We start from the raw sequence: 23,197 nt of genomic DNA, 5'->3' as shown, positions 1-23,197 counted from the left end.
CAATAGGCTTCTAGACTTTGGCCCTCTCTATTTGTGTTTTTCAATATACTTTTTTTGGTTTTGTTTAGTTCCTATGCTTCCCCCTCCTCCTTGCACACATTTCACCTTGAATTTCTGTTCTAAATGAAGAGAACTGGGAACACAAAAAATTAGCTGAAATCAATGAATTTGGTGTTTTCCCCTTATCATAATCATGACACCTTCCCTGTCCTTTATAGGAATTGCTTTGGGGACTAAGATATTTTCACAGGTATAAAAATGGTTGTGGCAAGACATTTGGACAAAAGCACACAAAGCCTCTTGTTAAGGGCATTCTGTATAACTGTAGTCAGCATATATGCTACCACTCACACAGCTTCTCCATGGGTGAATCAAAACACCACTGCTAGAATATGGTTCACTTACCGCTCATTTGCAGATCGTCACAGTATTAAAGGAGTTATGAACTCTGTTAAGAAGTTCTGGAAGAGAGATGGGCTTCATAGGCTTAGTGCCAGCAAATATTCAAGTTTTAGGGCTATGTCTACATGTGATCTAACAGGGCTGTGCATTGTCTTCCCAGCAAGAGGTGAGCCTCTTGAAATACTGAACTAGGGAAACAGCCACAAGGAACGAGACCTGTGGTCTCAAAAGTAATGGAAACATTTCCTCTTACATTAATCCCCATAATTTTAGGGTGAATCCTTGGAGACAAGATTTCCCAACTCAGTCCTTACAAGAATAAAGTCAAGGAGACATGTGATCTGTGGAGGAATGAAGAGTGGAGAAAAGAGGTTCTTGGTAGGTTTCTGAAAGATAGAGGAAGCCAGTGTGGAAGATGACGGGCCTGTATGAATACAATACCTTTTTGAGGCTATGTAACTGAGAACAAAAGCCTATGGCTTACAAAATAAACTGCACTAGGTAATAAAATCTTCAACAGAATAAGATTAGAAGTGTGCCAAGGACAAATCGCTAACTATACCAAAATTTCAGCCCAAATTATTTTTATTTTCACAAGCAAGACCTCTTGAAACATACTTGTGGAATGAAAGAAAATGTGCACAATACAAATTCTTGCATGTTACATTAGGCTGGCTTATTCTTATAAAATAGACACTTTGTCCTAGGTCCTGTCCAGACTGTTTGCGTGTGAAAATATATGTTTATATTTGTGTCCTGAGGCAAGAGCAAAAAATGAGGCTTTATCTTGCTCTTTGCAGAGGCTGCAAGATCCCTGGGACAGCCAACAGCCCCACAGTCTGGTGCTACTCACATACTGCACCAGACCTGAGTTTCCTGTTTCTTGCTTTTGAGTTGTGGGTGCTTGTGTTAGCTGTTGGATGGTTGATTTTCAGGTTAGTGTGTCACTGGGAAACTCTCGGGAATGCAGCTGTAAGCTCGATATACTGTCAATGAGTACAGATTTCAGAAATACTAGTCGTAAGTGAAGAAATTAGAGTAGCACACAAAAATAATATATAGCAAATACAAGCCATTATAAACCAACCAGTTGCAGATAAATTATGTAAGGTTTAGTAAAGTGTTTCACCACGCTGTCAGACCATCACTGGGACAAGGATTAGCCCTCAAATGTGGGTTTAAATGTAGGCTGAGAGGCAACCAAAAACACCTGCAAGCAAACATATCACACTTCTAAGCTTCTGAACTCCTGAGAGTCAAAAAAGCAGCTGTATAAACCAGAAGGTGATGTTTCACCAGAGAACACTCCAGGTCACAACTGTGTCTAAATTTTGTCCTGTTCTGCCCATTTTCCTTGCATCATCTTCCAGAATAGACAATATAAATCTATATAATAATCGATATATAATCTGTATAATCTAGATAAATCTAAATATAAATATAAAGAAGACTGAACACATAAGACTGAAACACATGGATGAGGTGGGAAGTGGAAGGCATCATGCACTATAACAGCAATGGATGTTTTAAGGATGCATACAAAAATTAACAGGAAAATCATTAAATTACTACATTCTGAAGGTTGATGCATGTAAGATTAAGAAATGATGTCATAGTTCAAATTAACACCAGTATCCATAAACTGTTCCTAAAAATAAAGATATTAGTCTAATGACTGACATCTGAAAATTTCTAGAGTAAAGTTTTCAAAGAACAACACATCAGACGTTAACAAATGTGGCTCACTGAAACTGCAGTACCTGAAGTCTCACAATTATTAAAAACCCATGTGCTCTGAGTTCAGCAGCTGTTCAGAAACCATAGCAACTGCTTAGAGGGAGCTTATTTCAGGGCCAATGCACAGAGCAGTCATAAACTGTAGGTAGAATAGCTCATATGCAATTATGCTGCAATGGCATTTAAGAAAACAGTTCCAGCCTTACCTTTAATTACAGTATTTGAGTGATGGAGAGGAGCCACTTGCTTTAGGTGCCCTTGACATGTAATATAAGTCTTTCTTACATAGGAAGTATTTAATTTTACAAATGTAAATTGACTTTTCCATTAGCAGAAAATTCTTCTTCTTCTGAAGAAAGCACAATTTTGCCTATATATAATTCACAGGTGGGGAAGTTCTATTAAATCAAAGGGGTACTTTTTTCTTCCTGAGGAACATGCCACAAAACAAACTACAAGAAACTTGTGTGAGAAAGAATAAGCTATGATTTACTCTGGGTATGAATTCAGGGATGGGAAGGTGCTGTAACTCAAACTCTCCAAATCTTCTCTCCACATCAATCATTGCCTGTTTTACTAGTTTTAGTTCTTTGTCATGAGAAGAGATAGAATGATAGCCCTGCTCAAGAGCCTCAAAAAACTGCGAAGTAGGAACAGCAATGTGACTTCCCAGTGACATGCACACCAACACATTGGAATGAATTGCAGTGGTATAAAGCCAACTGCAAATAGCTCCACAACCCTGATCTTGTACTGCTCTTCCTTCTTTGTACTTGTCTCTATATAATGTTGACATTAGTGTAGTCATTAATACAAATTATATGATAAAAAATGCCATATTTCTGCCAAAAAAGTAGGCTTTTTCAGATGCATGAGGAAAGAAAGAGTGAAAGAAAGATACAGCTAAAACAGTTACCTAGACAGCACAGTGATGCTGGGACAGGTCTTTAAGATGTAAAAGGTTGGGCATGGATTAGATAGGATGGATTTGGGGCACTGGACGGAAAAAGTAAATGGATACATACTGGGAAGAACAGGAGTTGTCTAAGTACAATGTTGCTTCAATGTTTTTTTACACTGAAGGGTTCCCTGAGTTCTGGTTCAGTCAAGAGATATCCTACTGATGGGGCAGTACACAGTTATCCACTAATTTGAAAACATTAGACAAAACACCAAAATTAGGAGGCTTCCACCCATATGCTCTTTCAGGGATGAAATAGCTGAATTTGGGGTTGGACCAGATGACCTCCTATGGTCCCTTTCAACCTCAAGTGTTCTGTGATATTGTCAGTTACTATCGCTGGTGTGTGATCTCTCACTTAGAAGTGCCTTGCTACCATCGGTAGGTCTGCCCCTCAAGGAAAGACTGTCGTAAGGAACAAAAGAGGACAAAGACAGTCCAAGCTAGGGAGCTACTTCCATAGAACAAATGACTAAAATAGACCAAAATGTTTCAGTTTAGAAAAGAGACAACAAAGAGGGATATCATCAGTAGATATAAAATCAGAAATTGAACAAGAAAGTGAATAGTGCTTTTCCTTTGTTTCAGGAAAGCTAATCAGTGGACCCTGGAAAGCAGAGATGAAGGACAGTAACGCTACAGCCCCTCACGTGCCCTCCTAGACATCTGTTGATGACCTGTTGGAGGCAGGCTACAGATCTATATGAACCTGTAAGTGACCTAGCAGAGCTGTTCTTCTGTTCAACGTATTTGTCTAGCTTCTCATTTTGTCATTCCCCTCCTGATCTCACGGGACAAGCAGGAAGTAAAACGAGACAAGGGGAAAGGGGCAACAGAACATGACTGGCAAAAGAAGGAAGCAGGCAGGACTTTTGTTCAATGAGAATCACCATCAAAGAGAGTCCCCATGCCTACTGCTGCCAGTCTGATTTAAATGATGGCATTTTACATCGTCTTGCCATCATTTAAAACATGCTTCTGAGTGACTGTGATGCAGCACCAGGAGTGTCAAAATGACCCAGACAAAAGTACTTAATTAAAAAATAGTCACCCTTCCAAAGAGTTTACAAGTTCCTAGAGGGTGAGGATATGGCTTGGCCACATTTTGGTGCCGTGCAGTGGCAGTCCAAGCAGATGCAGGGACACCATGGTTCTGTGAGCATTGGGAACAGGGCAGTTGCATGTCCAGCAGACGCACAACCATGACTGAGCTTTTAATTTAGATAGTGAAAGGAAAGGAGTGTGAGAGTGGCTTTCGTGATGCGTCATCAGAAAACTGGCACAGGTCGGGAGCCTTAACTGAGATGTTTTTCTGGTGCCTCACAACGGCTGAATTCACACATCAGCCTTCTTCCTGTAACTGAAGGTGGTGAAGAAGACTTGGCTGTGGTCTCTCTTCTTCCCTGTGCCAGTTTCTCCTGTGGGAACTGTACAACTTTGCAGCTCATCCCGTTTTGGTGAACTTTGACTAAAAACCGTCAATACATCCTAAAAGCCAGGCAGGGGAGGGAGCCGAAGGGCCCTCCCACAGTATGCTGCACGCGTCGCACTCTCCGCAGTCAGTTCGAAGAGACCCAAAACAAACCACACCCCCGGGACCCGCTGCGGAGGGAGCAAAGCCTTTCGGGTGGCGCCCGTTCCATCGCCGGCGGTTTCGCTTTCGTTTCCGTTTCCGTTGCTTCTCCCGGGGCGGAGCTGCTCTGGAAGCCGGGGAAGGCAGCTCTCCGGGGCCATGGCGCTGGCGGCCCAGGCGCTGCGGGTGCTGTGCGGCAGCGGCGGCTGCCTGGAGCAGGCCGACCTGCAGCGCTGGCTGCCGGGCCGGCCCTCGGCGGAGCAGCTGGCGGCCGTGCTGCGGGACGCGCAGCGCTTCACGCTGGTGCAGCGGCCCGGCGAGGAGGGCGCGGCGGCGGCCGCGGAGGTGGCCGTGGTGGTGGCCACCAGCCCCGTGCGGCTGTGCCAGCAGTACAGCGCGGGCTGCCCGGGGCACTGCGGGCAGCTGCACCTCTGCAAGTACCACCTGAAGGGGCACTGCCGCAACCACGGGGCGAGGTGAGGGGGGGGCGCGGCTTCCTTCGCCGGGGGGGTCGGGGGAGGTCGGGGGGGTTCGGCGTTGGGCACGGTGTGCCCCTGCAGTGGAAGGAGGCCTCGGTAAAGGCCGTGCGGCCCTTTTCGTGTCTGAAATGCTCCTTTCTCCCCCTCCTGGGTTTTTTGTTTGTTTGTTGTTGTTGTTGTTGTTGGGGGGGGTTTGTTTTGTTTTGGGTTTTGTTTTTTGGGGGAGGGGGGGCTGGTTGGGGGTTTTTGTATGTGTGTGTGGTTGGTTTGTTTTTTTTTTCCTTCCTGTTTCTAAAAAGGCAGACACGGGCGGTGGTTTCACAGGCTGCGGGTCTCGCAGCCCTTGCTGCCCGGCTCACCGCCGCTCCCTCCCGCAGGGTCCCTGCCGGCTCATCCCCCACGCAGCCTGTGCTGCGGGATGTTGGGGAATGTGCTCGTGGAGTGGGAAGGCAGCGTTACTCCGGTGTCTTGGTGTTTCCGTGGTTGTGAGCTGCAGGTCAAAAACGCCAGTATTGTCAGACGCTGTTGTGACTGTAAATCAGAAGTAGCGTGGCAGTTATCCTCAGAGTAATTGTGTAATCTGTTTTGCAAATCACATAATTGTTTTATAAAGGAGCAGTACGGATTTTTCTGAAGCTGTGGTTTTGAAAGGTGTAGTTTTGAAACTGTTTAGTGTCATGCCCATGAGATAGCAAAACAGTGCTAGTCTGTTACACTCATTTTGCAGTTGGGTTTCTTAACTTGTAGGAAGGAATGCAGGTTTGCTCACAACTTCTTCTCGGACCACAATCTCCGTGTTCTAAGACGCCATGGGCTTGAGATTTTAGACAGTGATGAACTTTGCCAGCTTCTGCTCCAAAATGACCCTTCCCTCTTACCAGAGGTGAGTATTACTGTGACAGTTTCTGAGCCTTGTGTTTCAGTGAGCATCACCAAGTGGAAAAGTCTTGATAGAGATGGAGATGTTAGGTGTCAGCTTAATGCAAATCTAAAACTTTATATATGCATCCTCTGTTCTCACCTGTGGTTGGTGGGTTAAGCCTGGCTGGCAGCTAAGCACTCGAACAGTCCCCCACTTACTCCTCAGTCCCCTGTCACAAGCAGAACAGATGAGAGATAACAAGTAGAACAGAAGTGACAAAACTTGTGGATGGAGATAAAGACAGTTTAGCAAGTGGAGGAAGGAGGGGAGAAAGTAAATGTATCAAAGGAACACTTATGCTTCATCACCTAAGCAGACTGATGCCCAACAAGTCTCTGAGCAAGGGCCACCATGTAAGGAAGACCCATCTCTTCCCCCTTCCCCCTTCTCCCCCTCTTTCCCCCTGTCCCCTCTCCCTTTTTTTTATTTTTTATTTTTTTTAAGATCATGACGTTATATGGCATGGAATATTCCTTTGGCCAGTTTGGACTATTTCGTAGTTTTGGCTGGGATAGATACAGTGCTGTGTTTTAGATTTAGGATGAGAGTAATATTGATAACACAGTCATGTTTTAGTTGTTGCTAAGCAGTGATTGCACTAAGTCAAGGACTTTTCAACTTTTCATACTGCCCTGCCAGCCCGTAGACTGGGAATACACAAGAAGCTGGGAAGGGACATAGCAAGGACAGCTGACCCAAACTGGCCAAAGGGATATTCCATACTATATGACATCATTCTGAACAGTAGAACTGGGGGGAGTTGGCCAGGGGCTGGTGTCACACTGCTTGAGGACTGTCTGGTCAGGGAGTGGTGAGCAATTGCATTGTGCATCACTTGTTTTGTATATTCTTTTATTATTATTATTATTTCCCCTTCCATTTATGTCCAGTGTTTATCTCAACCCCATGAGTTTTATCTTTTTTCTGATTCTCTCCCACATTCCCTGGGGAAGCGAGCAAGTAGCTGTGTGGTGTTTCACTCTTCCTGGTTTCAACTGGGATAGAGTTAATTTTCTTACTAGTAGCAGATACAGAGTGTTCTGGATTTAATACAGAAATAAGGTTGACAACCCACTGATGTTTTGGTTGTTGCCAAGTTGTTGTTGCCAAGTTGTTGCTTACCTTCAGTCAAGGACTTTTCAGTTTCCCTTGCTCTGCTGATGAGGAGGTGCAGAAAAAACTGAAAGGGAGGATAGCCAGGACAGCTAACCCAAACAGACCAAAGGAATGTGTTATCAACACTGCTTTGGTCACAAACCCAGAACATAGCGTGGTGTGATCTGCTGTGAAGAATGTTAAGTCCATCCCAGCCAGATCCAGTATCCCTTTACCATCAAACACAGGTACCATCAAAAAAGTTCAGTATTCCAAAACTAGAAAATAAAAAGGTCATGACGCAATAAAATCCACTATTCTACATTTATGTGACTTAGCACTAAATTCCATCTGCTTAAGAATGTCTGTAAGAATGTTGTCTGTTGGAAGATCTTTCTAAACATTAGCAGGGCAAAGGAAAAACTAACAATCATTTGGAAAACAAGAAGAAATGTATCTTTTAAAAGCAAATGTCTACTCATAGTAGACATCATAGATTCGAACAGTCTGTATGAGCACACTGTACCTTAATCTTTAAAATCTTTTTTCTTTCTCTACCCAAGGTCTGCTTGCATTATAACAAAGGTGATGGACCTTACGGATCTTGTACCTTTAAAACGTCCTGCACCAAACTGCACGTTTGCCAGTACTTTTTGCGGGGACAGTGCAGATTTGGCAACACCTGCAAACGATCCCATGACTTATTGAAGTCAGAATGTCTTGAGAAACTGCTGAAACAGGGAATGAGCTTAGACAATATTGAGAGACTACCTTCTCTCTATAGAAACATGTATGACATCAAAAACAGCAACAGGAACATGCAAGACATAGAAGAGGCCAAGACTTCACCATGCAAAGGTAAGTGATACCATCTTTTGAAAACATCTGAAGAAGAGTCACTATAGTTCTCACAAGTGTCATTAAGAAAACTGAATTCACATTTTGATTTGTCTTTTAGGAGGGACCTTGTACCTATCTCAGTGACAGAAATTTGTGTCTTGACAAGTGAAGTGAATTTCAAGACTTGGGTTCCTGACAAAGTGCTGGTGTTTATAAAAATCATAAATTTGGGGCTAAAAAAGCATAACAGGAACTGGAAATAGGGAGGTCTATAGTTTGGGGGTTTTTTTGTAAAAAACATAAAGGTTAAGAACTTTAAGAATAGGACTGTTGTGTCTGACTATAACTATTCAATTTTTTTCGTTGGTGTAGTGATTGTCTAGCATAAGAATTCAGAGACAGCACTATCCTAGTTACTTTTTAGAGATGTAACATTTTGTTTGCTCTTTTCTTTTGAAGTTCCTTAGAATTGTAAGTTAAGTAAAATTTAGCAGGAAAAAAAGAGGGTAACAGAATGGAAAATCCAAGTGTGTATGTTCATCTCCACTATTCTGCCTCCAGTGCTTAATTTTACAGATGTATCAAATTTTGAAACTTCATATTTTATAGCTGCCAGTGTTATCAGCTGTGTGGAATGCACGGTTAACTCAAGTCCATTTGGAAGTGTAAAGGCACTGGATTCTATTCTTGTTTTAGCAGTTACAGGAAAGTTGCGTTCAGAAAGAATGGATACAGTGATGGAACTTTTGAGTATACAAGGTTATCAAAGGCTACAATGTTTCTCTGTAGCTGAATGCAGTTATGTAGTTACAAACACTATCTTCACTACTGATAGGAGCACTTTAATACAAATTATATTAATAAGTTTTATGATTTTCCCCTCTAGACAAAAAACACAGCTCTGGACGAGAGTCTGCAACTACAAAAGATGATGAGTCAGAACAGATCTGTTTATATCATCTGTACAAAAGTTGTGGCTTTAAAGGTAGGTTGTATCAAGTATCCGTATAGACTGTATCAAGCCCAGTGTATTTGCCTCTTCCCATAAAGAGGTGATAGACATCTTTCACAGAAACAGGAAACTTTAGAGCTTATGCTTATCTTTACTTAAATCTCACTGCAGTCTTGACTGCTGGTAGGCAAGTGTTTGATCTATCTGGTATACCAAACAAAGGAGCCATTTTATTTTCCTCTGGAATGCATAATATCTACCTGTGCTGAAGATTGGCTACTCCACCTGTGTTTACCTAAGGTACTTGCTGAATGATAGGAGTCACATTTCTAAATAGGAAAGATACTAAAGATACTCCCTTGTTTCTTCTAGTACTCTTCTGTTCTCTTTCAGCTCTCTCCCTGTCAAAATGTTCCAGCTTGTCCAGAAAAAAGGCTGCTGTGCCAGCTTTCTTGTTGTCCTTCTGTCCTCCTTTTCCTTCTTGATGTTCTTTAGCTCCCTGAAGGACTGCACACTTTCTCATATGACCTACGTGGTGCAGCCTCCTTCACTTTCCCTATAGTTAAGTTGCCTTTTCTGCTGTGAAAACTGGCCTCAGGTTTATAGGTACTGGTACTGATGATGTCACCTTCGCTTCTGTTGACAAGTTGACATGTTGACTCTTTAAACTCCATGTAGCACTTGCTGTCCCTCAGTCACTGCTACCACTGCTCTTGTTCCTGGTAAGGCCTGGACCCTTGGAGACTTCTTGAAGGGCAATGAACTTTGAGACTAAGGGAGTGATATCTGCATATATATCAGAAGATGGGAAAGGTGACAGTGATTAACTGGATTGTATTGGAAAGTGTGGGACCTAGGCATGATGTAAATAGTATGGAATAAGCGATGGATACTCCCCTGGTTTCAGCTGGGATAGAGTTAATTTTCTTCCTAGTAGCCAATACAGTGCTGTGTTTTGGATTTAGTATGAGTGATGCCATAAATCAGGCCGTAAAAGAAAACCCCTAAGACTCAATTTGTGAGTTTCAGCAGGCAGCGGTCCTTTATTTATGACATTGGATGCATAAAAGCCTCTTGCTTTTATTTAGTTACCTAATTAATAATTGAAAGCATTACCTAATACTGTCCCACCCCTTTCCCAGAATTGTTCCTCTGCTAGATATGCCTTCCATTTTGAGTCGGTGGTCCTTCAGAGTGGTAGTTCTTGTTTGTTCCATAGTCTTCCTCACGTTGTCCTTTTCTTGAACTCTTACTCTGGCACATCTTCATGCCCTTGACGTCAGTGGCTGTGCACTTTGTACAATTTTGTACAACCATGAGGACAGTTTTGTCTAGTTCATCAGCTTTATCAGCTTTGCTTCAAAGTAAAGATACTTTCTGTCTCTTAAGAAATTCCTTTCCACTGAGACTGTCTGACCTTTAGTGATAAGCTATGTAGGTTAAGCTACATGGTTTTGTTACATAGTTTTAAGTTCTAAGGTATATACCTCTATACCTCTATGTGAGAATAATATTGATAACACACTGATGTTTTAGTTGTTGCTAAGTAATGTTTACCCAAAGTCAAGAACTTTTCAGCTTCCCGTGCTTTGCAAACGAGGAGGTGCACAGGAAACGGGGGAAGGAGCATGACCAGGACAGCTGGCTTGAACTTGCCAAAGGGGTATTCCATACCATTAGAACATCATGCTCAGCATATAAACTGTGGGGAGTTGGCTGGGAGGGGCAGATCACTGCTCAAGGATGGGCTGGGCATCAGTCAGTGGGTGGTGAGCAATTGTAGTGTGCATCACTTGGCTGTCTTGGGCTTTACTCCTCTCTCGCTTTTTGTTATTCTCCTTTTATGTATATGTATACTTGTTGTTGTTGTTGTTATATTTTACTTCATTTCAGTTATTAAAATGTTCTGATCTCAGCCCGTGGGTTTTACCTTTTTCCTGTTCTCCTCCCCATCCCACCAGGGAAAGTGGGAGTGAGTGAGTGGATGTCATACTTTGTTACCATCTGGAATTAAACCACATAGTTCTCCTCTTACCCTAAAACTAAACACTGTTGCCTTTTTGGTTTTTTCCTCAGTAATACCACTTTGTGAAGTATTGTGAAGAAGTGGTTAAGCATAGATGTTTGAGTCTATAGTGTTATTCTGTATATGAAATAATAACCCTGCATGAGCTTGCGATCTCGATTCATTTTTGTCTCTGAAACTGAGAAGACAGAATGGTCTGTGCAATTTTAATGGGCAAAGAGAGCCTAGTAGGTACAGAAACTGAACTTTTACCTAAGCCCAGAAATTAAATGTTGTTTGCTTATGCTGAAAAATTTTGAACTACTGCTTATAATGATTCCATAAGTAAACACTTTCCATGACTATGCTTTTGATGGTTTCACTGACTAGTTATCCAGCCCTGAAATATCAGAGTTTTCTCATAGCTTGTAAAAATAATACTTCTTTTTTAAAAAACTTTTTCAGAAAAGTGTATCAGAACTCATTTTCACTTGCCATATAGATGGCAGATCTCTGATGGCAATACCTGGAAGGACTTGAAGAATATGGAAGAAATAGAAAAAGCGTATTGTGACCCAAATAAGACCAGGTATAAACTCTTTTAAGATTTAATAATGTTTGGAGTCATTACATAAGTAGCTTAATTTGGTATTCTCCTACTGACCTCACTTCACATGGGATTTGCCCCTCCTTCCCCCTTTTCCTGCAGTCCATATTGTGGAACTGGCAGAATACCTTGTGTACCTGGAGAGACAGAGAGAGAGAGAGAGAGAGAGAGAGAGAGAGAGAGAGAGAGAGAGAGAGAGAGAGAGAGAGAGAGAGAGAGAGAGAGAGAGAGAGATACTCTTGCATGCAGAGAACACTAGGAATATGAAAATACCTTTAAGGGCTTGGAACTGGTTATGTATTACAAAGAGGGTATTGAAAGGGGTTCATACCAATATGCCACATCCCATCCCACATCCCTCTTATGTTATGTTAGAGGCTCTTTGAAGCACTACTTAAGTTATGACAGTGTCCTGTTCAGAATATGGTTGGTTAGCAAGAAGGCAGTGCATGTTTTCCACTGTTTCTATTAGTCTGATGTAACTCACTAATTTACAAGTGGGTAATGGTTACTGCCCATGGAACCAATGTGAGATGTAATACTGTAATGCAAAATATGTACCAACACAAGACAGAGCTGGGATTTTTATGGAAAGTGGAGGTTTGTGTTCTGCTTTTTGGTGATGGCTTAATTCGCAAATTTGTGGTGGGCTTCTGAACCTCTGAATAAAGCTTCACAAACAGTTCTGATTTTTTTTCCCCTTTTTTTTATAGATTTACTAATGGTGTTACTGAAAGTGGCTCTGTCATGGCATGTATCTGTTTTCTCAGTATGTGCTGTGGGTTTGCAAAGGTTAGGCGTCTTTCTACAGCCTCCTCTGTGACCAAACCCCCTCACTTCATTCTAACAACAGAATGGATCTGGTACTGGAAAGATGAATTTGGCATGTGGCAGGAGTATGGAAAAAAAGTAAGTGTGGAGAAATAGGGAGACTCAACTCTATGCTAAAAGTGCAGAACTACTGAAAAGTGCACAGTGTTTATATCCTTCCCCTCTTTTGTCACCCTCTTCTTCTCACTGATACTGCATAGGTGGACTTTAAAGGCCTAATGGGATCTTTTCCCTGGGAATTTGATGGGTTCAGATAGGGGAGTGATCTCTGGTGAGTCACAAGTATTATCGACAGATAATTACTCAGTGAGTCACGTTGGATAGGATCGCATTAATATGTTCTTTTTGTCACTCCTGACTAAAACTTCCTTCTCTGATTTGTACTCTGCCTCTTTGTTGGTCTAGTTGGTGAATGTGTCTGTCCTGGTTTCAGCTGGGATAGAGTCAATTCACTCCCTAGTACCTGGCACAAGGATTTTGGATTTAGTATGACAACAGCATTGATCAAACACTGATGTTTTAGTTGTTGCTAAGTAGTGCTCACTCTAAATCAAGGATTTCTCAGTTTCCCATGCTCTGCCAGTGAGAAGATGTGCAAGAAGCTGGGAGGGAACACAGTACAGCTGACCCAAACAAGCCAAAGGGATATTCCATACCATTAGAACATCACACTCAGTATAGAAACTGTGGGGAGTTATCTGGGAGAGGCTAGTCACTCTTCAGGGACAGGCTGGGCATCAGTCAGCAGGTGGTGAGCAATTGTATTGTGCATCACTTGTCTGTCTTGGGCTTTATTCCTTTCTCTCTCTTTTTTCTTTCCTTTAAAATATTACAATTATTTTTATTATTATGACTACTATTATTATATTTTACTGTATTTCAATTACTAAGCTGTTCTTATCTCAACCCACTTTTCCCTTTTCCTCCTCATCCCACCAGGGTATGGGGGGTGGTAGTGAGTGAGCAGCTGCGTGGTACTGAGTTGCTGGCTGGGGTTAAACCACAGCACCCTCTGAGCAGTAGTGCTCACAGCGTGCCCTTTGCAGTATAAGCTTAGGCTTTGTAACAGTGTTTAGTTTGTTTTAGGGGCAGCTGCAACTGTTTAATACATTGGCTTTTGTCTGATAGCTACTATAATTCCCAAAAGCTGATACATACTGCAGCTACCATAGATATCAGAGTTGCTGGGTTTTAAACTTGCTTGCATATAATAACCAGGAGAAACTTTTCTTCTCTATTTTTGGCCTAACAGGATGATCTTCATGTAGCTGCTACGGTCTCCAGTGATGACCTGGAGAAAGCTTATATAGCTGAAGGTTCTCCAAAGCTGAACTTCAAAGCTGGAAGGCATGAATATGAATTAAATTTTGAAGGTAGGTTCCATTTTTCTGTTCTTTTGTTTTGGCCCTCCCTCCAAGGTCTCTCGTGGTTTTAAACTACTTCATTACAGGAGATAGAAGAGAGAAATTTGAACACTTACAGAGTCAGAGCTTCTGTGAAATTTCTCAGGATAAGAGCTGTCCACATAGGCAAAGTAGCATTCCTATTCCTTCAGACCTGTTACTTTTGAGAAGTTCTTGTGCCAGGTTTCAAAATGTCTGCCAGAAGGTCCAAGTATGACATTGTCATTGATGCTGGCACCAACACAAATGGTGAGGAACTTCTAGAAGACTTGATCAAGCCAGCTTCTGGTCTGCTTTAGTCACTGGTTTGCAGAAAAACAAATACTTGGGCAAGATATAGGATCCATACAATCCTTAGCATTACAAGATTTATGCAGATATTTTCATCCTGTCTAGAAAGGCTGAGGAAATACCTCGACTATGTCAAAGTAGAAAGCTGTGTTTCCCAAGAGTTCAGGAAACCTAAGCCACTTGTAATGGCACTGTCTTCTCTGAGCTGTTGCCTTTCCTGATATCCTTTTCAAAATTACGGAAAACAGTGGTGGGAATCAGCCTGCCTAGACTGTCATTTTGGTGTAGTTGTCTTTGATCCAATCTCCATTACTATCTCATTCTGCCCGAAAACAAACAAACAAAAAAAAAAAACCAAAACCAAAGTAACCAAACAAACCACCCCCTAAAACCCCAACAAAACACAGAAAAACAGAAAGGACATGTGATTTCCTGTTTGTGATTCAGTCAATTGCAATGCTGGTGAAACTTGTCTGGCTTAGAAGGGAAAATTGAATAGTAAATCAATCCCTTTTCTAAGGTTTGGGCTTTTTTAGTAACTTAGGCAATTATATGCAGTGTAGATATTTTTTTGCAAAACTTAATTTCTAGGCTTGTTGGTGCCAAGAGGGTTTTTTTTTTTTGTTTTCCCGTGTATCTCTGAAGATGAGGCCTCATTGTCCTGGGTGCTACTGACTCTTAATTCTTAGTATGGCCTATGATAGATCTTAAGTTCTGTTTATAGGATTTGAAATCTATGACTAAATGGAGGAAACCAGTATCTCGATTGCATATTGAGAAGGAGAAAAAGTAAATACTTATTTTAAAATGATCCTTTTTGGTAAAGTGTGGCTGATGGAAAAATGAAGGGAAAATAGCCACCGATATCTGTCATTTCCTGTAAAGTTAAGAGCAAGAGTAGAAAAACAAATGCTCAGTGCATTTTTTGTCAATGTTTTTGACAAAACAACTTAGTGACAAATGTTGCTGGAGTGTGAAAGCTTTCTAAAAATCGTTCTAATTGTTCAGGGGGGTTTGTTCGTTTGTTTGTTTTCCCAGCCATGATTCAAAAAAACCTTCGCTTCACAACAGAGAGAAAGATTTGCAGAAGACCTAAATTTGTCTCTCAGGCAGAGGTAGAAACCACAAGAGCCAGGTAAACTGCAGCTGCTTATTCTGAAGTGATGGATATAGTGCATTGTGAATGCAGTGTCTTCCATGGGTGTCAATAAGGTGAAGAAGTAGCTGTTAAGGCAATTGTGAAAGACATTGAGAGGGAAAGGGACATACCTTTCCTACAACAATGTCTTGCCAGGATAGTATTGCAACCTGGCCAACAGTTCAAGCAACTCAGAAACCACTACAGGGGTGAAGAAAGTTTGGGCTTGGCATAGAAAGTGTGGAAACGTGGGAAATAATTCAACATGTAGCAATGTTTTAGGGAGCTGCTGGCTATAATAGCTAATACAGATGGAAGCAATAACATTTATGCACATTAGCTCTTTCTGAGATGAGTAATTTTCAAAGCTAAGTACAAGTTTACAAATAATTCTTTTGAGAGCAACCAGACAATCTGAGAGGAAAGTAGTAGTTGTTACAGGTGGAGCAAAAAGTGGGAGTCTGCAAGGAGATATAATTGCATGTAACAGCCAGTTCCCTTGCAGCACACAGTGCTTGCTTAAACACCACTGAAACGAGCAGCTAAACCCACTAATTAAAATTGGGTTGGAAGTAGCTGGGAGGGCTGTTTCTGTCATACTGATGTGATACTGGATGCATTTGTATTTATCTACCCCAGTGCAGCAGAGCTTTTATGTATTCAACTCTGCAACTAAGAGAAATACTTACATGTTTAGTTCAGTGTATATCTGTGGGTTTTTTTCCTTGCTTGGCATCTTTCTTCCTGCCATAAGTCTTGACGTGATGATTTGGAACAAATATTTTCATGTGCTGAACTGAAATGACAGTTTTGAAATATTTCTGAATATGTTCAGTTGCCTGTATTCTCCCTAAGCTTGACAAAAGTGTTTAGGATCGTATGTACCTAAAATGTAGTGTTTTGTTTTATATTAACTGCCTATTTGTAATATCTTACAATCAACAGGGGCATTAAACATACAGAGGAGTTTAAGGGCATTCCAGCTCACTGGGACAAATCTGCCCTGCCTGAACTGGGATTCAAGGTTTGGAGCTTTTTGGTTTTTTCTTTCTGTCAGTTTTGTCGTGTAAGGTTTGTTACATCACAAGTTCAGTGTTTCTTGGCCTTTGTAAATTATTGTTTACTATGTAGTATAATGAAGAGGTGTTGGTAAATTTGAGCCTGATATCACACTGGGCAGACCTAGAGGTGACACTAAACTCAAATTTAAACAAATGATGGCAGTATAACTGTGGTAACATTGGCTTTCACTGCTGCTGTTGATCCCTTGCCTTGGCAAATCTGCATGAAGTTTTTACTGTGTTAACAAGAGTGTTACTGGTGCCCAAAATACATACACTGAAGCATCAGAAGTAAATCACGCGTCTGAACTTTAGGGTAACCATTCCCTGAGCTGTGTAGACTTTTGTACATCTATGGAGAATTGCTGAAATCAGGAGAGTTCACAGAATCACACAGAATCACAGAATGGTTGGACTTGGAAGGAGAGAGACTCTGGAGATCAAGTCCACCTCCTCTGCTAAAGCAGGTTCACCTAGAGCAGATTACATGGGATTGTGTCCAGGTGGGTTTTGAATATCTCCAGAGAGACTCCACAACTGCTCTGGGCAGCCTGTTCAAGATGGGATCTTTTATTAATATGTATCATAACTCCAGTAGAATGAACTTGTTTACCTTTGTAACACAGCCAGATAATATCTGCACGGTTTGCCTTTTCTTACCTGCTTCCACCACCTCCTCTGTCAACTCCAGTAACTATACCTACAGAAAAGATCTTATCTGAAGCTTGAAAATTGCTAACTTGCAAAATGCAAATCCTCAAGAAATTGTCAATTAAAAGTAGGGAAGGCTAACATTGACTTTTTTTATGTTCCTATGGAAAACACAAATGTCATGTAAGGAACTGATTTTTGTTAGTGTGACCATACTCTTCCCTAAAAATGTTTGTTCAAATAAAGCCTTTTCTATTTATTTAGAAAGACAACAGGCAGTGCAGTTTGTGTTAACTGGCTGTAGGGAGTATAAACAGAAAGATCTGAAAAAAATACTCTTTGTTTTGCTGCAACATAGATTTTTTATTTATGTGCTCATTTCTGCTGTGGATTTAGGTACTGTTTGATATATGCATACATATGTATCTTGACCTAAATATTAAGAGTAGCTGAGTGTCTGCACAAAAGCATGCAGATCCTTTAATGTCCTGTGAGAGAGCAACCTGGGTGTCATAAACACCAGGAGTTAACGTTCCCTAGATAAGAGCTCACTTTTACAGAGCAGAGATCTTTAATCGGCTTTTTTTCCAAGACAGTTTCCACTGTTCATACCTCTGCTTCACAGAAAGGACTTTAAAGGCCTAAGCAGTGCACTAGGTAGGGTGGCTTTGGCATGGTTTAGTAAAAGATGAGAGTAACTTTTCAAACTTTTCTTTACAGCTGATTGAGCTTGACAGTTCTTCTGAAGAATACAAGAAAGTCAAGGTGGACTTTCAACGTACAATGCCCAAAACAGCTATTAAAAGAATTTGTAGAGTTCAGAACCCATCGCTCTGGGAACTGTATCAATGGTATGTGTAAAATACTGGTCTGGTATGTATGCATGAAGTTTGCTGTTTCTGCAGTTAGCTGTATGCTGTATGCTAAAGATAGACACACATTTCTGAAATGCATCTGCTTCCACTCTCCCACTGAAATACCTAGCCAATATCAACATTTAGATAAAGAGATATCAACAAAACCAAAACTCACTCAAGGCACAGAACTTAGAATAGTCAGAGGAGCTGTGTGGGAGGAATCCTTGCTCCTGAGTAAGTGGTTCTGACTTCTGCCACACCTGTGTCCAGAACAACTGCCTTCCAGTGGAGCCTTGGAGCTGCTAATCAGTCACATCTAGCACAAACACTGGTTTGCAGCTGGTCAAAACTGAAATAGTCTTCAAAATTAAATGCAAAACTCACGAGGGAAAGCCTTAACTCCATGAACTCCTGTGTTTTGGAAAAAACCTACTGCTAAGATTCCTCCTCCCCACAGGCAGTGAACAAAAAGAAAACATTTTTAATATTAAATATGTGGAGGTATTTCTGTATAATGAAAGCATGTTTGTATGCAGCTAGACAGCAAGATACCATGTTTGCTCTAAGTTTAGGCCTTAATGTAAGGATTTTCAGAATGTACTCTGTAAAATTGTTTCAGAGTGCTAGTATGGCTGGAACCTGTGGGTATGGCCGCTGTGGAACTGCAAAGATACTGCTTCTTATTGCAGGCAGAAGGAGCTAATGCAGAAGAGCAATGGTGGAAAGGCTGCGGATGAGCGATTTTTATTTCATGGGACCCATAAAAAAGACATTGATGCCATCTGTCAGCAAAACTTCGACTGGAGAATCTGTGGCCTTAATGGGACAGTCTACGGCAAAGGTTGTTTTTCAGCTCTTTCATTAATCTTAGACTTGCTAAAAAATTGTCAGTATTTACTGCAGAGGTATACAGTTAAAAGGGGGGCACTCAGTCAATCTAGGGCTTCTCTCTGTCGTGATGTGGGCAACATAGCTACTTTGGCAATGGTTATTTCGAGCTAAGGCATACTGAAAGGCCTTGGCTTCTATGCTCCACTCAGTCCTTGCAAGAAAAGACAGGAGAGGCCTGTTCTAGGGATAGTTTCTGCTAGACTCCAGAATTACTTCTGTTCCAGTTTTTCCAAACTCCTATAGGAAGGCAACATGGCTTTTTTTTTTTTTCCCCCAGGAACCTAAATGCCATTCTGGTTAGGGAATGCCTTGTTAGCAAATTATATTCCTTTACATTGTCCTGTGTACAGGAAATTACCAGCATACCAAGTGCAATAGCAGAGACAGGCTGACTGGCTGACTAGCCCACCTTTCTGACTGAATACTTTGTAACTCTGAGAAATGTTTTGATGACTGTTAATAGCCTCTGTCAGGAGATGCAGTTGGGTGGGATTGGGGAAGGTGGACATCTAGGGTCAGGAGGAAATCTTTTACAGGAATATGATGACATTTAAAACATTACTTGGATGGCTTTTAAATATGTGTGCTGTGAAAAATAAAAAGTGTAGATAATGCACAGTGATAATTTTCACTAAGAGGGACATAGAGAACAAGGGAAGGCTTTGGAAAGGCTGTTCATGAGCTGCTTAATGGATTTTATTAATTCACTTTCACACTATCGCTTTCTTCCCTGCAATTTTGGTGACTTATCAGCTCTGTCTTGGTGTCTCTTCTGCAGGAAGTTATTTTGCAAGGGATGCATCTTACTCTGACAAGTATTGTGGGACAGACTCAAGCAAGACCATGTTTCTGGCACGAGTGCTGGTGGGGGAGTTCACTCGTGGTAGTTCTGATTATGTTCGGCCTCCCATGAAGGACAGCCAAAACTTCTATGACAGTTGTGTGAATGATGCTTTAAACCCTTCTATCTTTGTCATCTTCGAGAAGCAGCAGATTTATCCAGAGTATCTCATAGAATACAGGGCACCAGTAGAACTCATATAGCAGCAAACCCTATCCTCATTGTGTTTAACTGGTATAAACATTTTTTTAGTATTCCCACAAGAGAGAAAGAGTGATTTTTATAGAAGTTGTGTGATGGATAGGTGAATATTCAGAAACATTTATTCTCTATCCTTTCTGTGCAATAGAAAACAAGGGATAAAAAGACACAGGATGTTTTATAATTCCTAAAATCCTGTGTCTGTCTCCTATTCTTTAGCAGCTTTTACATTTCCCTACAATACTAGAGACTTTTATAAATTTATTAGAAGAAATCGCTGATTCTTGTAGCATGAGGATTGGCTATAACAGCAAATAATTAATGACAAGTTCAAATATTTTTTTTTAACAAGTTCAAACAGAAATGTTTCAGGATAGATCTTTACACATGCTCATTGGTCACTGGCTGTGTCCCTCTACCTCTTTATCTTTTAACTCAAAACTGGCTAAAAGCTGGTTTTTTTAGTAATCTGTCTCCTGTAACAGTAGACATTCCGGTGCTTGCAAATGTGTTGTACAATCTCTGTGCTCAACTCATTGCATATATTCTTACTAGCACTCCTTTTTGTTCCTGCTTAATCTTCGCCAACAAAACCTCAAAAATTAAACTTGCTTGTTGAAAAGGAACAGAGACTTATTTTTACTTGTTAATTTTCTCATTTAAAACAAGTACCAAAGGTATAAGCATAACAAGGGTTGCTTGGTGCTGTGTGATTTGGTTGATTTACTCTATCAAATACGTGCTGTATTTTCTATCTGTGAAGACACCAGTTTTTCATGACTTTCACTGTGCCTACAAATGAAAGAATGCTAGCAGGTGCCATGGAGGAAGCAGAGGAGGCACCTCATGCTGTTATTTAATACCCTACTTAGGAGTAAAATACACTCCTTTTACTGCTTGATTATCAGTACCTTGTTTCTGGGAGCAACTTCATGGTTCTCTTACAGCTGTTGGGAAGGATGGTGATTGACTGTCTCATTAGGTGCACTGCCTCTTTGGTTGCAGAAGATACACAGGTTACCTGTGTCATCAAGCTGTCTGGACTTTTTTTGCAGGAGAAATGTGCTTACCTGGAAAGTAGTCTTCAACCACAGAGCAGAAACTTTTAAAAATCTGAAAATTAAGTTGAATATTAATTGTTCTCAGCATAAGATGTTAATAGTGTTGAGCAATCAGCATATATGTGTGCAATCAAAAGACTTGAACTGTATTTTTATAAGATGTAATTGCTGATGCATAGATAGATACTTTATCACAGATTTAATGTGCGTAGGTGAGTACTGGTTAGCTATAGTGTACTGCAGAAGCCTTAAGATATACTTTCTATATGACCTAAAAAAGCTCATCTCTAGGACCACTTCTTTTTAATTCATCTGCATGGTGACTGACAGGTGTACACTGGGTAACTCTTTATTACTTCAGCACTGTGAACCAGAAATTTAACCACGATTATCTGGAGTAAGGCTCCTTTTTATGTGACCTATAAAACTAGCAGCATGCTACCGAAAGGAAAATTTAACTCCCATTTGTGTTTAATCCCAGTAAAACACTGGATATGGAAAAGCAAGTTGACTGTATTTTTCCTTCTGAAAGACTTGTAATAGAACACAGACGATAAATCTCATGTCAGCAAATGAACTTGTCAGCAAATAGTACATTCATTGAGGAGGATAACATGTATGTATGACAGCTTTAATACCTGTGCAGAATAAGGGTTTTTGTCCAAAAGAAACCCCATGTTCATGGCAAATGAAAATACTAGTAGGATGCCTTTCTTCCTCTCAACATAAGCAGCATTTCAGCTAAGAACTAGAATAGCTTCAGTCATGTTAATCTTCTGCCAGAAAATTGAAACAATCTTTCTAATGCAAAAAGTTTTGATTTTTTTTAATTGACTTTTTTATTATATTTTTATAACCTTTAACTTAATTCTTGGAGAGGATGTACGTATGCTTGTGTGTGTGTATGTGTGTAAGTAAAACAAGAAATAAAATGCCTGGTTGTCCTACTTTGTCACCTGTTATTTCTCCATTAACACAGAAAAAGAAAAGTTGCTGTGTTTTCCACTTCTGAAACTACAGTGGTAACTTTTCTTGTGTGTAGTAAATAAACAGATATTCAAACCACTAAATTCCCTGTAATGGTTTTCTCTCTGTCAATACCGTTTCAATACACTTGTGAGTATTTGTAAACTCTTAGAGGTAGTAGTAGTCCTTTTACAGCTGTTTGGATTGCATTTGGAAATGAACAGATTAAAGAGATGTTTGCATTAAATCTAAACTTTAGACAAAAAGTAATATTGAACTTCTTTTCTGAGTGAGGAGGATATCTTTTGGCTGCTTAAGACAAGAAACTGAGCAGGAACAGTGTAATAATCTGTCACTCATTCCTACGCTGTGAGAGGAGAAAGATAAGCTGTGAAGGTTGTTTCCTTTTTTGGTAACAGGTCCATCCAGGCAAGACAGACGGCAAAGCCAGCAGAAGCCAAACAGCTTTGCTATGCCAGCAGTGTGGTATGGAGGATGGTACTTTATGAACCCCTAATTCCCCACCTGCTGGGTTGAGAAAGGGTCTGGCAGCCCACCAAAGTCAACACACTGCACTATTCAATGAGTTTTACCTGTAACCAGGTTTGTGATGCTATTCTGCCCAGATTTTATAAGATGTGTGTGTCAAAATCCTGTCTAAGTGGCAGTATGCTATCTGGTTCAGATACCTGCAGCCTGATAGAGTAGGGGGTGGTGGAGAAGATCTTGGGTGGATGGCACATACCAGCTATGGTGATGTGCTCAGCGCTGCTTGGCTTGGAGAAAGTTTGCACTTTGCTTCTGGGAACCATTGCTCAGAGCTACCTTTGGGCCAGAGGGCAAGTGGGAGTTGCAGAAATGCTGCTTAACTTGGAATAAATCCAGCACAAAATCCAGATGGGATGGCTGTTACATGGCCAGGATTACTGATGCTTACCTGTTTTACCAAGGGATAGACTACCTGGGCCTCCACAGCTCCCTTGCACCTCTTTCTTCAGGCCCAGTCACGAATTCATCTCTACTTGCAAAAATCCTATCAACTGAAAGAATCCTTCTCCCTCCTTGAAAGGAGCCCCAGCATCCAGTAGTGCAGGGAGAAAACACCTTGGAGACGAATGAGACTTATCAGGGTCAGAAGAAGGTGAGCAGGGCCAGTATGAACCAAGCAATGACACAGTTTATAAGTCAGCTGTAAATTCTTTTACCAGGTTTTCTGCTGTAAACACTTGGAGGAATCTGGTATCAGGTAAGGCTGTGTCCAAGATGTTTAACAAAGGGAAATGAGAAGGTGCTCATTTCCTGAAAGTATCACACACACAGAGAAAATTCTGCAGTTTAATGCCAGATAAGAACAGATAGTTCAAATTTGCAATCAGTGAAACATAATGATTTCTAACATGCAACTCTGCTTTTCTAGGAATACTATTTATAA

General features: G+C 40.9%; 1 protein-coding gene across 1 annotated transcript; it reads left to right on the top strand.

The window, feature by feature from the left end:
* Positions 1-4,760: 4,760 nt before the first annotated feature.
* LOC113999950 (protein mono-ADP-ribosyltransferase PARP12) lies at positions 4,761-21,869 on the top strand. Its single transcript, XM_027743781.2, has 12 exons — positions 4,761-5,149; positions 5,900-6,035; positions 7,733-8,027; positions 8,896-8,994; positions 11,432-11,555; positions 12,287-12,482; positions 13,657-13,777; positions 15,137-15,233; positions 16,182-16,260; positions 17,669-17,799; positions 18,495-18,646; positions 19,475-21,869. The coding sequence occupies exons 1-12, from the start codon at positions 4,833-4,835 to the stop codon at positions 19,738-19,740; spliced, it is 2,013 nt and encodes a 670-aa protein (XP_027599582.2). The 5' UTR covers positions 4,761-4,832; the 3' UTR covers positions 19,741-21,869.
* The last annotated feature ends 1,328 nt before the right edge of the window (positions 21,870-23,197 follow it).

The sequence above is a fragment of the Pipra filicauda genome, unplaced genomic scaffold, assembly GCF_003945595.2.
Source record: "Pipra filicauda isolate LSUMZ 115617 unplaced genomic scaffold, ASM394559v2 scaffold2_size9829703_pilon, whole genome shotgun sequence".
Lineage (NCBI taxonomy): Eukaryota > Metazoa > Chordata > Aves > Passeriformes > Pipridae > Pipra > Pipra filicauda.
Note: the sequence above shows the minus strand (reverse complement) of the source record. Positions and strands in the feature narration are given on the sequence as shown.